A 13,609-nucleotide genomic window follows, 5' to 3' on the forward strand; every position below is an offset into this window, starting at 1 on the left:
TGATGTGATGAATAATATTAATTGATTTGCGTATATTGAACCAGCTTTGCATCCCTGAAATGAATCCTGTTTGATCGTGGTGTATGATTTTTTGGATGAATTGTTGAAGTCGATTGGTCAGAATTTTGTTGAGAAGTTTTGCATCAATGTTCATCAAAGAAATGGGTCTATAGTTCTCTTTCTTTGATGAGTCCCTGCTTGGTTCGGGGATGAGGGTTATGATGACTTCATAGAATGAGTTCGATAGTGAAGTTTCTCTTTCAATTTAATTGAAGAGTTGGAGGAGTATTGGTGTGAGCTCTGCTTTGAAGGCCTTGTAGAATTCTGCTGTAAAACCATCTGGTCCTGGACTTTTCTTAGCTGGGAGGTCTCTTATTGCTGTTTCTATTTCAATGCTTGATACGGACCTATTAAGACGGTTTAACTCATCTTGGTTTAGTTTCAGCATGTCAATATTTGCTAGGAAAAGTTACATTTCTGCCAAGTTCTCGAGCTTATTATCATAAAGTTTTCAGAATTATTCCCTTATAATGTTCTGAATCTTAGTTGTTTCTGTGGTGATGTTTCCAATCTCATCTCTGAGTTTATTTATTTGGGTGTGTTCTCTTCTTTTTCTGAGTAGATTTGCGAAGGGTCTGTCAATTTTGTTAAGTTTTTCGAAGAACCAACTCTTTGTTTTGTTGATTCTTTTTATAGTTTTTTTGGATTCTAATTCATTTAATTCTGATTTAATTTTAATTATTTCTTTCCGTCTACTGAATTGGGGTTCATCTTGCTGCTGTTTTTCAAGGAGGCTCAGCTGTCTCATTAAATTGTTGGTTTCAGATCTCTCCAATTTGTTGATGTAGGAACTCAGAGCAATAAACTTGCCCCTGAGTACTGCCTTTGCTGTGTCCCAAAGGAGCTGGTAATTTGTGTGTTCATTTTTGTTGAATATCATGAACATTTGAATTTCCTTTCTAATCGCTTCCATGATCCACCCGTGATTCAGCATTGTGTTGTTCAGCCTCCAGGTGTTACAGGATTTTCTGTGGTGGCTTTTGGTGTTGAGTTCTAATTTTATTCCCTTGTGGTCTGAGAGAATGCAAGGTATAACTTCAATGTTTCTGAATTTGGACAAGTTTGCTTTGTGGCCTATAATGTAGTCTGTTTTGGAAAATGTTCCATGTGCTTCTGAGAAAAACGTATATTCTGATGCTGCTGGGTGAAATATTCGGTAGATGTCTGTTAGATCTAGTTGATCTATGCAGTTGTTTAGATCTGCGGTTTCTCTGTTGAGTTTTTACCGAGTTGATCTATCTAGTGGGGAAAGTGGTGTGTTAAAGTCTCTAACAATTAATGTGTTTGGATCTATGTGGGATTTGAGGGAAAGTAGTGTTTCTTGGATAAATTTGGGTACTCCGTTGTTTGGCGAATAGATATTTAGAATTGTAATATCCTCCTGAAGGAGAGATCCCTCAATTAGTATGTAGTGACCTTCTTTATCTCTTCTCACTAATTTTAATTTGAAGTCTATTTTATCTGATATTAGGATTGCCAACTCCCGCCAGTTTATGGGGGCCATTTGCTTGGTAGATTTTGATATCCTCCTGAAGGAGAGATCCCTTAATTAGTATGTAGTGACCTTCTTTATCTCTTCTCACTAATTTTAATTTGAGGTCTATTTTATCTGATATTAGGATTGCAACTCCCGCCTGTTTATGGGGGCCATTTGCTTGGTAGATTTTGTTCCAGCCTTTCACATTGAAAATGTGTTTGTTTTTATGGGCAAGATGTGACTCCTGAAGGCAGCAGATAAAAGGATCTTGCTTTTTAATCCAACTAGATAGTTTATGTCGCTTAATTGATGAATTCAGTCTGTAATGTTGAGAAATAGGACTGAGAGGTATTTGGGAGTTCCTGCCATTTTATCCACCTTCTTGGGGACTACAGCAACTGGGTTCTTCCTATAGTTCTTGGATTCTCAGTTTGGGTGCAGTTTCTTGGCCTTTATTGTGGTCTTGTTGGTTTTCTATGTGTAGGACATCTTTAAGAATCTTTTGTAGGGCTGGTTTGGTGGAGATGTATTGTTTCAATTTTTCTTTGCTATGGAAGGTTTTTATTTGACCTTTGGTTATGAAGGAGAGTTTAGTTGGGTACAGAATTCTTGGTTGATAATTGTTTGTCTTAGGGCATGGCATACATCATTCTAGGCTACTCTCTTTGATTGCCTCCGCTGAGAAATCTGAGGTGACTCTAATTAGTTTCCCTTTATAGGTGATTGATCTTTTCTCCTTTACAGCTTTAAGGATCTTTTCCTTGGTCTGAATTGATCCTGTGGATTATAATGTGATGGTGGGATATCCTATTCTGCTCTGGTCTATTTGGAGTTCTAAAAGCTTCTTGTATCTGAATAGGCCTTTGTTTTTGCATGTTTGGGATGTTCTCTGCTAGGATCCTGTTAAACAAATTTCCTAGACCATTCACTTCTGTCTCTAGGTGCTCCCCTACACCCATTATCCTCAGGTTAGGCCTTCTGATGGTGTCTTCCAAGTGTTGAATAGATCTATCATATTTCTTGGATTTGTCTTGGATCGTTGTATGTTCTAGGCTGTATTCAATCCCTGAAATTCGATCTTCTGCATGGCCTAACCTACTTTCAATTCTTTCTACTTTGTTTTTTATCTCTTTTCCTTCTAGTTGGTCTGTTTTGATGGCTTCAAATTCTTTGTTGGAGCTTTGTTTTAGATCTTGTATGAACTTCTTTACTTCCTTAATTTGGTGTTCAGTGTTTATTCTCAAATCAATTAGTTGTTTGTCTATGGTTTCCTTGGACTCCTATTCCTTCTGTTGGGTTCCATTCAGCATTCCCTTTGTGGTCCCCTTGACTTCTTTCAGCTCTCTGTTTATGGATTCCATGAATGCCTTTAGTCATCTTTCTGTATTCTCATCCTGCTCTCTCAATTCTTGTGTTACTTTTTGATTAGGTTCTTCACGTTCACGCAGTTCCTGTAGTTCTCAGCCTGGTCATGCCATTCCTTTATTTCTCTTTGAGTGTTCTCAAGCTGCTCATGCAATTCCTGTATCAATCTTTGAGTAGCTTCCTCACGCTCATGATATTCCTGTATTAACCTTTGTTTTGCTTCCTCTCTCTCCCTATCATGCTCATACAGAGTCCTTGCAGGTTTTCAACCTTTTCATTTACCATGTTTACCAGTAGTGTTGGTAGAACACTATTGAGAGTTTGGGAACCCTCCTCTGGATTATTCATTATCTTTTCTGTCCCCTGATTATCACGAGTGGGAGTTGAGATACCCGGACTTGCCATTTTTCTTGTGTTTTTCTGGGTTGCTCTGCCCATTTGGAATGAAAGTAACACCAGTTTTGTGCTAGCACGCTATTTTAAGGCAAGCATCAACCAAAGTCTGTAGTTGCACAGTCAAAAGTCTGCAGATACAATCTAGTTCAACAGATATATCTATTCAACATCAAACAACTATGTATTAATTGGCTACGAACCACAAAGAAGAATTTGGCAAACAGAAATTATTAGGTTTAGGGAGAGATGTGGGTAAAAATAGGCATAGAGGGATGTGGAAAGGCAGTGGGAGAGTTAACTAAATCCTAATCTCAAAGTGGGAAATATGTTGGATAGAATGATAGTAGAGAGAGAAAAAAAAGAAGAAAGAGAAATAAAAAAGACAAGAAAAAAATAGAAAAACAAAAAATTAAAAATTAAAAAAATGCAACACTTAAAAATTATACAAATTGAAAACATAATATTCAGGGAAGAACGAATAAGAGAAAGGAAGGGATAGAAAGGAGATGTGAAAAACTTAAAAAAGCTTAAAATATATATAGGTATAAAGAGGTAGTACTGTTATTAAGGAATTTAACTCTAAGAGGTTTTAAATTGAGTAATAAATTTCTGGATTAAGTGTGTAACAATGGGGTCTAAGGTCTAATAATCGACTACGGGTATATCTGAGGATGAGCAGAACAGCAATTAAGTCATGCAAAGAAAAATGAAAGAGAAGAAAAAGTGAAAAGAATGAGAAGGAAAGAAAAAAAGGATCAAATGGTCAGTAGAGCTAAAAAAAACACAAATTTTTAAAATGAAAAAAAGAAAAAAAGTATACACACATATACTCCTAAAATAAAAATTATAAGAGGAAGAAAAAAAGAATAGAAAACAACAATTTTTTAAAGTGAAAAATTAAAAAAAAGTTTTAGAAAAAAAATTTTTATAGAAGGTACAGAAAAAGAGTTCTTTGATTTTTGGGGGGATGGGAAGATCCTGTATCTCCCTTGTGTCTGTAACTGAAAGATTAAAAATTAGAGATACATTTTACAATTACTAACTGCTGATTTTGCTTTTGTAAACTTGCTCAGCCTAGCACTAACCCCCCATTTTCTGGAAATAAGGAATTGAGTAGAGTCTTGGAGCCCAGATGCCCCCCAGGACAAGGTCTGTGGTCATAAATAAAGAACAAACAAGAAAATTCCCCAAGTGGTCAAATGGGACCCAAGAATGGGACCCAAGATAAGGACCCAAGATAAGGACCACCTGGCAAGTCCAGCAAACTAGGCCAAATGTTAATCAATCACAAGCCTGTAACTATGTAAACTCCCCTCCAGGGTGACCGCTCCCCCTAGACTTGCCCTGAGCCAACTGTTTTACAAAGAGTGTTATAAACTTCCCCTCTTAGTAAAAATGATTGCTGGAGTACATAGTGACTTTTAAATGGGCCAATCCCGGGGACACCTGGTGTTATATGCTAATCTTGTGGTTTTTGCCTTTAAGAATGCCTGTAACCGAGATTGGGGGCTCTCTCCTGTGCCGAGGCAGAGAGACCGTTTGTGCAAACGCTGAATAAACTCCTCTTGCTTGTTGCATCTACTGGTTTGGAGTCTTGGTCTCTGGGGCGCCCTCCCGTTGACGAAAGTATCCCAGGAGTCTGGGGTCTTTCATAACCAGTCTCTTGTTGGAGTCTCTGGTCTGCTTGTGATGTTTAATTTTCCTGTGGCTTGGATGGTTTCTTAAGTCAGTTTATTTGAGCAGGCAGAAAAATGTTCTGCTTTACCCAGGATTTTGTGATCCTCCTCGCAAGCTAGTTCAATGGGAGGGAGATCTGCTTTGAGTATCACAAAAGAGGGAGATGGCTATTTCCTCTCGTTTGGAGATCCTGTGATGAGGCTAGGTTCTGGGTAGAGTTGAGGCCTTTCATCAAACAGCAGCTTTTCCCTGAGGAGCTAGCTTCTGAGAAATCACAGAGCCCAGCCTGGAGCCATTCTCAGGGTTTATGTTTACTGAATTTCAATTGATTGTCTAGGCTGCTGTAGGGAGGGGCAGCCTGTGGCTCTGTTTCTCAATGAAGAAAGCCCTTCCTGGGGCTGGTGGCCTGGGCTGGGTGACTTTTCCCTAGGGGGAGCTGAGCCTGGCACATCAGGTTAGGTTCCTGTGACCTGTTAAATGACTCTTGTTTTCTTCCAAGGCCTGAGTTGGAGCTAGCTGCTCAGCCAGGCCTTTGTATCAAAGATGGAGATCTCCGGTAGTGGGGGGAGGGAGGGGTGGCCTTCCCTCCTCTGCTCCCTGAGAAAGAGTGAGGATGTCAGGCTTCTACTCATGCTGGAGTCTTGGTTCCTGGGTCGTCTCTGGTCTGCTAACTGCAGAATGAAGATGTCTGCTCCTTGTCAGTTCTTGCTGGTGTTGAGTAGAATCCCCTCGCCTGCCGCATCTAGCGCCTTTGTCCTGGACTCTCTGTGTTGCAGGTATGGCGGCTACAGCAACCACTACCGCTGCAGCTGCAGTCACGGCTGCTGGCAAGTGCTCAGATCTGTCTCCTTGCCTGGATTTTCCTTCTCTGGCCTAATTCTCTGTCCTGTGATGGCACACTTGATGTGATTTTCTGGCTTAGGACTGTTCACTGGAACACTAAAACTGCTTTCTATGCAAGAGCTTGTTTAGCCTCCAGCTTCTCCTCCGCCATCTTCCTGGAACTCCTCTCTAAGGCTTTTTCAAGGCTTTCAATCACAGGGCCTACCCAGCAATTAATACAATGTTAATCCCCAATACCTCTTTCCCTGGCAGAGGGTTCACCCACTGCAAATTGACTTTCAGCTGGAGTACGTGGACTCTATTGTGTTGTATATACTCCAGAAAACAGGAAAAGCTGGACTTCCCATAAATACATCCTAATTGGCTAAGTGTATGAGTGCTGAAAGTCTATTGTTGAGTTTGAGACATGACATCTATGTGGAAATCAGTGGTGCATGAAGGGTGGGTGAGAAGATGGAGGCAGGTGGGTGGGGTTTGGGAACCTTAATAGACTCTTGTGACCAATGATGATTCAGGATTGAAAGGCCAAGAGTGTGTGGGAGCTGTTCAGTAGGGTTGACCAGAACTCTAAAAGCTGGTTTCCAAGCATGTAGGGCTAATCTTGGTTTGAGATAATTCTTCCTAGGCTATCTCCTTTTGAAGTATGACCTGTGATAAGAGTAATTGTGCTTTCATATTTCTCTTCATCTTTAATATGTGTTTGTGCCACTGCCATCATCATGTGATGATATAGTCAAGGGTTCCTCACTTTACAATTGTGCTGTATGAATTTTGCTTCCTAAACTGTGAACTATATGGAACTATTTTCTTTAATGCCTCATTGATTTTACTAGATCCATTTAAAACAGACTAATATAAATACAAATGTAAGTGAATAAAAGCCTTAATGGTGTCAATCAAGTAGTGCAGTGATTTCTTATCAAACATACATGCTTTGATTTCAAACCATACTATGTTCAAAAACAAGAAACTTAATAACTTACCAGAAAATGCAATATTAAATATTAGTGAGATGGATGTGATGTTGCTTGTCTGTAATCCTAAATACTTGGAAGGTTAGATTGGGAGGACTTAGAGTTTGAGACTAGCCTAGGCAAGGTTAGCAAGTTCTTATCTCAAAAAAAAAAGAGATACAAATGAAAAAGCTAGAGTGTGTCTCAAGTGATAGAGAGCTTTACCTGCCATATATATGACCTTGATTTCTAGCCCCAGTACCTCCAAAGCAGTGGGGGGGTATTTAGGGGAAGTGAACATATTCTTTACATTAATGAAATGTATACATGTTATTTTACTTTATTCAATGACTGAGCAAGGAGCCTGTGGTTCATGGAGGGTTGGGGAGGAGGTAACAAGGATGAGCTCCAAGACCATGATCATCTCAGGGAAAATTGTCATCTGTGACTCCACTCTTTGTTTATGTCTTCTGCTCTTTTCTCTTTTCTGTGATCATTATGGGGAATCTCATTATGAGGGTTGAATTTTTTTCCTTGCATAGGGAAAAGAGAAGGCAAGGAACCACATACCGGTGACAATGAGGACTGACAAGAGAGGGCAAAGAGGGAATCTGTGGAGATGCTGTACAGAGATTACTTATTTACTTGTGTCCCTCAGGCCCTATAAGCACATAGGGACATTTGCTTTATCTCACCTGATCTTCATCCTGACAATGCTCTAAACTAGATAAATAGGCGAGATGGGGGCAGTACTGGAATTATATCTATTCTAGTGCTACATGATACAATAATGATGTACATTCAAATAAGTACCAGTCTGTTTTGGTGAAAATGAACTCTCTCACACTTCTACTGTAACTGACTTCTGATTTTCAAGATAGAAAGGGGTCTGTATGGCTTTAGAGTGTCCATAGTGATACAGAGTAGGGATCTGTGACATTCTCACATTATTATCAATGTTACTTCTTTCCTTGGTCCTACTGGTGATACTGACCTGGTTGTTGACTTTGCATTTTGTGTCTCTCAGGCCAAAAAATTCAGCCTCAGTCCACTGGGCATGTAGTTGAAGACTCCTCTGAACCTTGGTCTCATGTTCCATCCTTCCTCCTGTGCTCATGGCTATGCTCATAGCCTCAGCTGCAAGAACAAGTAGTCCCTGGCTGGCTTAAGCCTCCTTCATGGTAATACCTGGCTCTTGACTCATCCATTTTTCTATAATCTCCTTCCAAAAGAAAGCAACCCTGTGCTAGGAGCTCACAATACAAGAGAACCATGATGGGCTTCATAAAGTTAAGTTCCTAAAAGGCAAACTTTTATGCATGATAGCATCAGGTGGTACAGAGGAAGAGCGTGATATATCAAAGGAAAGTTTAACTGCAAGTCAAGCCCTTAGAACAATGGAAAGAGGCAGAACCTAGGTGCTTCATGCTTCTAATCCTAGCTGTTTAGGAAGCTGAGCATGGGTGAGTAACCATTTGAAGCCAATCCAATAGGAAAAATCTCACAAAGATATCTTTTCAATTTGTAGTTGGATGCAGTAACTTGTGATTAACATTCCAAGCTATTTGGGAGGCTGTGGTGCTAGGTTAGCCCAGGCACAAAAGTCAATAAAACTATCTCCATAGAAGAAGGCTAGTGATGATGAGGCTCAATAATGATGATAAAGTTAAAAGCAGGCATATTGAAGCTCAGATGAACACTTGGGAAATTATTGAGACCCTATCCAGAGATAACCAGTAAAGAGCAGGGAAGGAGGAGCAGCTCAATGGTACTGTACCAGCCCAGAAAAAATAATGTTTTGAGTTCCAACCCTAGTACTACAGAAAAAGCAGAGAAGAAAGGAGAGAAGACATTTTGGCCAAGAGCCTAACATCAAATAAGATCAGGTCACCTCCTCCAGATATTAGAAATAATGTTCAGTGTGGTTGGAGGTATCAAGAGTTTTCATCTAAAATCTCATTTCTCAATGAACAAATAGTGAATCTCATGAGGTTTTTTTCCCTTGCTGATGGAGAGCTCTTATATGTAAACAAAAGGGAAAGTCCCCATGTAAAAGGTACAGACTTTGTCTATTTAGGTATATTGCCAGGAGGTTACAGAGAAGGGACAAGGGAGAAGAAGCCTGTCAGAGGGAGAGTTCATAGCTGTAGGTAAGCTTGGTAAGGAAGGATCTGATGGACAGATTGGAATGAAGGTGGAAGCAATCAGTGCTATGGAGGCCTCCAGAAGGCTGAAAGCTGTGGATGCTGAAGCTTTAGAGAGGGAGCTGGAAGGAGAGTAGAGTATATATACATTGCTTCAAAGAGGAAGGGGGAGAGAGAGAGAGAGAGAGAGAGAGAGAGAGAGAGAGAGCACCATGGGTGGTTATGTTCTTCTGACCTGGGAGGAGAGATTTAGGAGAAAGAGAACACCTCCTAGGAGGAGAGGCTCAATATAGTTTGCTCTGCCTCATTAACTCTGAAGTGTGTACTTGGAATCACAGGGATGAGAAGAAGGCAGTGACAGTACCACAGGAGAAGTATGTCAGAAGGTTGGGGTGAGTAAGAGGAGCATGTCCAGAAGACTGTTGCAGATCTCAGAGGTAGAGCTGAGGGGACAGTTGGAGGGTAGGTTCTGGATACCACTTGTGCCATTTCTTACCCTACAGATAACTATAGCACTGAAGGAAAATGCAGAAGAATCCTAGGAGTGACAGTGGCCTTACTTTTCTCCCCCCTCCTCCCATATAGGTCCATAATCCACTAATCCTAGTCCCTGAGCAGCTGAAAATTCCATGCTTGTCAGGGCCTGCCTGTGGCTGTTCCTGTGGTTTCCATGGAAGGGCAGGAAAAGGATTCTTTCCACACTGGAAACAAATCACAGGGACCACTCTTGTCGATACCAGTTTATTCTTTTGTCCTTGTTTTTAGCTTACTTGACTTCTCCAGCTAAGATCTCCATGCCTTCAGACCACAAGGAACTGAAAATGTCACTTTTCCTCCAGAATTGGTGGCTGTTGGAATCACAAGTCTGCAGATGGCAGTGCTACTCCATGCATTAATATTGCAGCCGCCCCCACACCCCCAAAAGGGCTCTTTTCTTGAGAAATAGCCCTGGAGCCTATTTTCTGGAAAACAAGCAGATTATCCTTTGCAATCATCAACTGAGGTCCATCAGGAAAACTTACCATGTGGGAACAAAACACTTTGGATTTTCAAATGAGCAATTCTGTTGCGGAGTTGCCTAGATAGTTCCCTTAGCAGCTTGCTTATCTGCCTTTCTAAATAATCTTATCTTTTTATCTCCACCTTTTATTGAGGGGGGTTATACTCCTTTATCATTTGATCCAAAGTTATCATCCTTAGGGCAGCCATTCAGCCTTGCTGTAGAAAATGTGGCATCTGTGGCCAAAGAGAGAAAATGTTCCAAGCAGCAAAAGTGATTCAGTGTTCAAATAATAACTAATAATAAGAATACAAATTTCTCATAAAAACATGTAGTCCCAAAGGCATTGGAATGGCATAATTTAAATGTAGAATTTTAAAAACTGCTAATGAAGAGCTCTATACTTGGAAAAATTCATTTTTTGTATATTTTTATTGTAAAAATACTGTACAGAGGGGTTGCAGTTACATAAGGTAATGAGTACATTTCCTATTGAGCATTGTTAGCTCCTCTTGTTTTTCCCCTACCATCCCTTCCCTCCCCACCTTACCACCTCTTCTCCCCCCTTAGTTGTAAAGTTCATTTTCAACATAGAGTCTTATACATCTTATTGTTACAATGGGTCAATCTATATTTTTATTTCATCATTTTATTTCCCTTCCTCTCCCCAAATTAGAACAATGTATATTCAGATGCAGGGCACAGTGAAAACAGGGGTTATTCTGTGGGGGAAGAATATACAAAAGAAACAAAACAATCACATGATACATCATAAATACATTAGAAACAACAGCAAGAAAGATAAAACCACTTGTGTCTCTATTTGGAGTTCACTTCTCTGAAGAGGAAATAAAATTATTCTTAAAACATGTAGGAGAGCCAGGCGCCATTGACTCATGCCTATAGTCCTAGCTACTTGGGAGGCTGAATATGAGGATCATGGTTGGAAGCTAGCTCAGGCAGAAAAGTTTATGAGACTCATCTCGAATTAACCACAAAAAGCTGGAAATGGAGCTGCTCAAGTAGTAGAGCGCTAGCCTTGAGCACAAAAATCATAGAAACAGTGCCTGGGCCCAGGGTTCAAGCCCTAGGACCAGCAAAAAACAAACAAAAAAATGTGTATTCCCAGATAAAGAAAAGTTTAGTCAGTTCGTCACCAAGGAAGTCTTTCAGGCTGGAAGGAATAGATTCTAGATAGTGACTTGAACTCACATTAAGAAATAAAGAACCCTGGAAGAGGCAACAACAAAATTAAATATAAAACAAACATAATATACTTGCTTTATTAACTCCTCTTTCTGTTTTCCATATGATTTAGAAGGCTAAAACACAAAATAAATTATTATAAATTCATGATGATGGATACACAATGTATAAAGATATATTTGGGAGAAGAATCACACAAATGAGTTTAGAGCTATCTATGAAAATTGTTTTGTATGCCATTGAAGCTTTATTGATATACATTCAAACAAGATTGTTATAAAAGGAACATTAATTGTAATTCTCACAGGACAAAATAAATAAAACTATCTACCTATTTATTCTCACAACAATGACAAAGGCATGAATATTGTAAAGCTAGACATATATAAATTATTCCACTAAAAATTTCAGAGTATACATACTACTCAAGTGTCCCTAGCATGTTCTCACAGAGAGATATACCATATATTACACATAAAAACAAATGCCCAATACATTTTAAAGTATTGAAATAATACAAATTATTTCCTGTCAATAGAATGGAATGAAGTTATAAAGTGAAAACTTCACAAATATGTGAAAATCAAGCAGTATACATTAACAATGAGCCAAAGTATAAATCAAAAGAACATTTGAAAGTACTTTATAAACAAAAATGAAGATGACAAAAAGTAAAGAATATAGTAAAGGGAAAATTTCAAGGGGAATTAAAAGAAGTAGTAAGTTTCTGATTAATAATCTAATTTTCTGTGGAGGTGGTATGGAAGGGATGGTAGGGGGAAAATAAAGGAGGAGGCAACAATGCTCAATAGGAAATGTACTCATTACCTTGCTCATGTAACTGTAACCCCTCTCTTTACAATAAAAAAGTACAAAAATAATCTAATTTTCTACTTTAATTAATGATAAAACAGTCAACTAACCCCAAAACTGGAAAGGGTGAGGATATGACACCTACCATGGAGATAAATGAAATAGAAAACTGAAAAACAATAGAATCAATGAAATCCAAAGTTTTAACTTTGAAAATGTTAACAAAAATTGATAGATTTTTGTTTTTTGTCGCGGGGCTTGAACTCTGGGCTTGGGTGCTGTCCTTGTGCTCTTCAGCTCAAGGCAAGCGCTCTACCGCTTGAGGCACAGCACCACTTCCTGATAGATTTTTTTAAACCTAATCATGCTAAGAAATGAGAGCTGTAATTGAAACTAGACATAACATTGCAACCAATTTTACCAAAGTTAAAGGAATATGAGAATACTGTGAACAATTGTATGCTAACAAATTAGGTAATTACTAGAAACCCACAAATTGCCAGAGAAACTAGAAAGTCCAAATAATCCACAAAGGTAAAAATAATTATCAGGAAAAAAAACAAAGCTTTCAGCAGCTGGAGATCTATGTTGCAGAAGTTATACAGCACTGTTGCATAGGAAGCATCAGGCCCTGAATTCAAACCCCAGTACTGCCAAATAACAAAGAAACACCTCCAGACAAGAAAACAGTCCAGGACCAGATGGTTTATCTAACATCTACCAAATATTTAAGAATCCATTCATAAGGGAATGGAAAGACTTGGAAAAATTATATTAAGTGAAGTAGACTAGACCCAGAGAAATGTTGGTTGAATGGTTTCTCTCATTTGTGGTAGCTAGAATGTTCCCATAAATCAAGAAGTAAACACATTTGGTGGTACCTATCAATCAACCTATCTTCATTGTCCTCTGGAATATTAGATTGGATCATGAATCAGATTCACCAATGTAGTCAGGAATGAAGGTGAAATATTAAAGGCTATGGAGTGAATGGTCCAGTGGTTCAATGATTAAAATGATTTTTCTGAATCATGGACATCCAACTAGTAAGACAAATTATTCTGATTCTTGCTGAAATGTTGAGGGACAGTTTATTCAAGATTTTTGCTACTTCCAGCTTTTAAGAATGTCATGGATTTTCCTGCTTGGGCTGCATTTGAACTGTGATCCTCAGATCTCAGCCACCTGAGCAGCTAGGATTACAGGTGGGAGCAACCAACATCCAACCATTTGTGTCATTTATAAAAGTCTTTCTGCAAATGAGGAAAAATTGACTATATTTATTTGTCTTTGTGAGCTTGGCTTATTGTGTTCAATGATTTCCTGCAAGGGACATAAGTTCAATTTTCAACATGTTTGAATATCGTAGAGTATGTGTATCATATATTCTTTGTCAGGAGGGAATAAACCTAAACATAACAAAGGCTATACTAAATATAGAACTAATATTTTACAAAAAATGGGGGTAAACTTTAAAAAATGGAACAATTTCCGCTGAAGTCAGGGATGATAACAAAGGTATCCATACTCCCTGCTCTCAGAAAATGTAGTGGCTGAATTCTTTTTTTTTTTTTTTGGTCGGTCGTGGGGCTTGAACTCTGGGCCTGGGCGCTGTCCCTCAGCTCTTCAGCTCAAGGCGAGCGCTCTACCACTTGAGCTACAGTGCCACTTCCGG

General features: G+C 39.1%; 1 protein-coding gene across 1 annotated transcript in view; it reads left to right on the top strand.

Annotated features, from left to right (window-relative positions):
* Positions 1-4,784: 4,784 nt before the first annotated feature.
* The window catches only part of LOC106000466 (prefoldin subunit 4-like), a 41,326-nt gene continuing 32,501 nt past the window's right edge, over positions 4,785-13,609 (top strand). The window contains exons 1-3 of the mRNA XM_013035739.1: positions 4,785-4,835; positions 5,752-5,802; positions 8,849-9,048. Coding sequence (XP_012891193.1) covers positions 4,785-4,835; positions 5,752-5,802; positions 8,849-9,048 — 302 coding nt within the window. The remainder of the gene's footprint in view (positions 4,836-5,751; positions 5,803-8,848; positions 9,049-13,609) is intronic.

The sequence above is a fragment of the Dipodomys ordii genome, unplaced genomic scaffold (genome assembly GCF_000151885.1).
Source record: "Dipodomys ordii isolate 6190 unplaced genomic scaffold, Dord_2.0 Scaffold219, whole genome shotgun sequence".
In the NCBI taxonomy this organism is placed as follows: Eukaryota; Metazoa; Chordata; class Mammalia; order Rodentia; family Heteromyidae; genus Dipodomys; species Dipodomys ordii.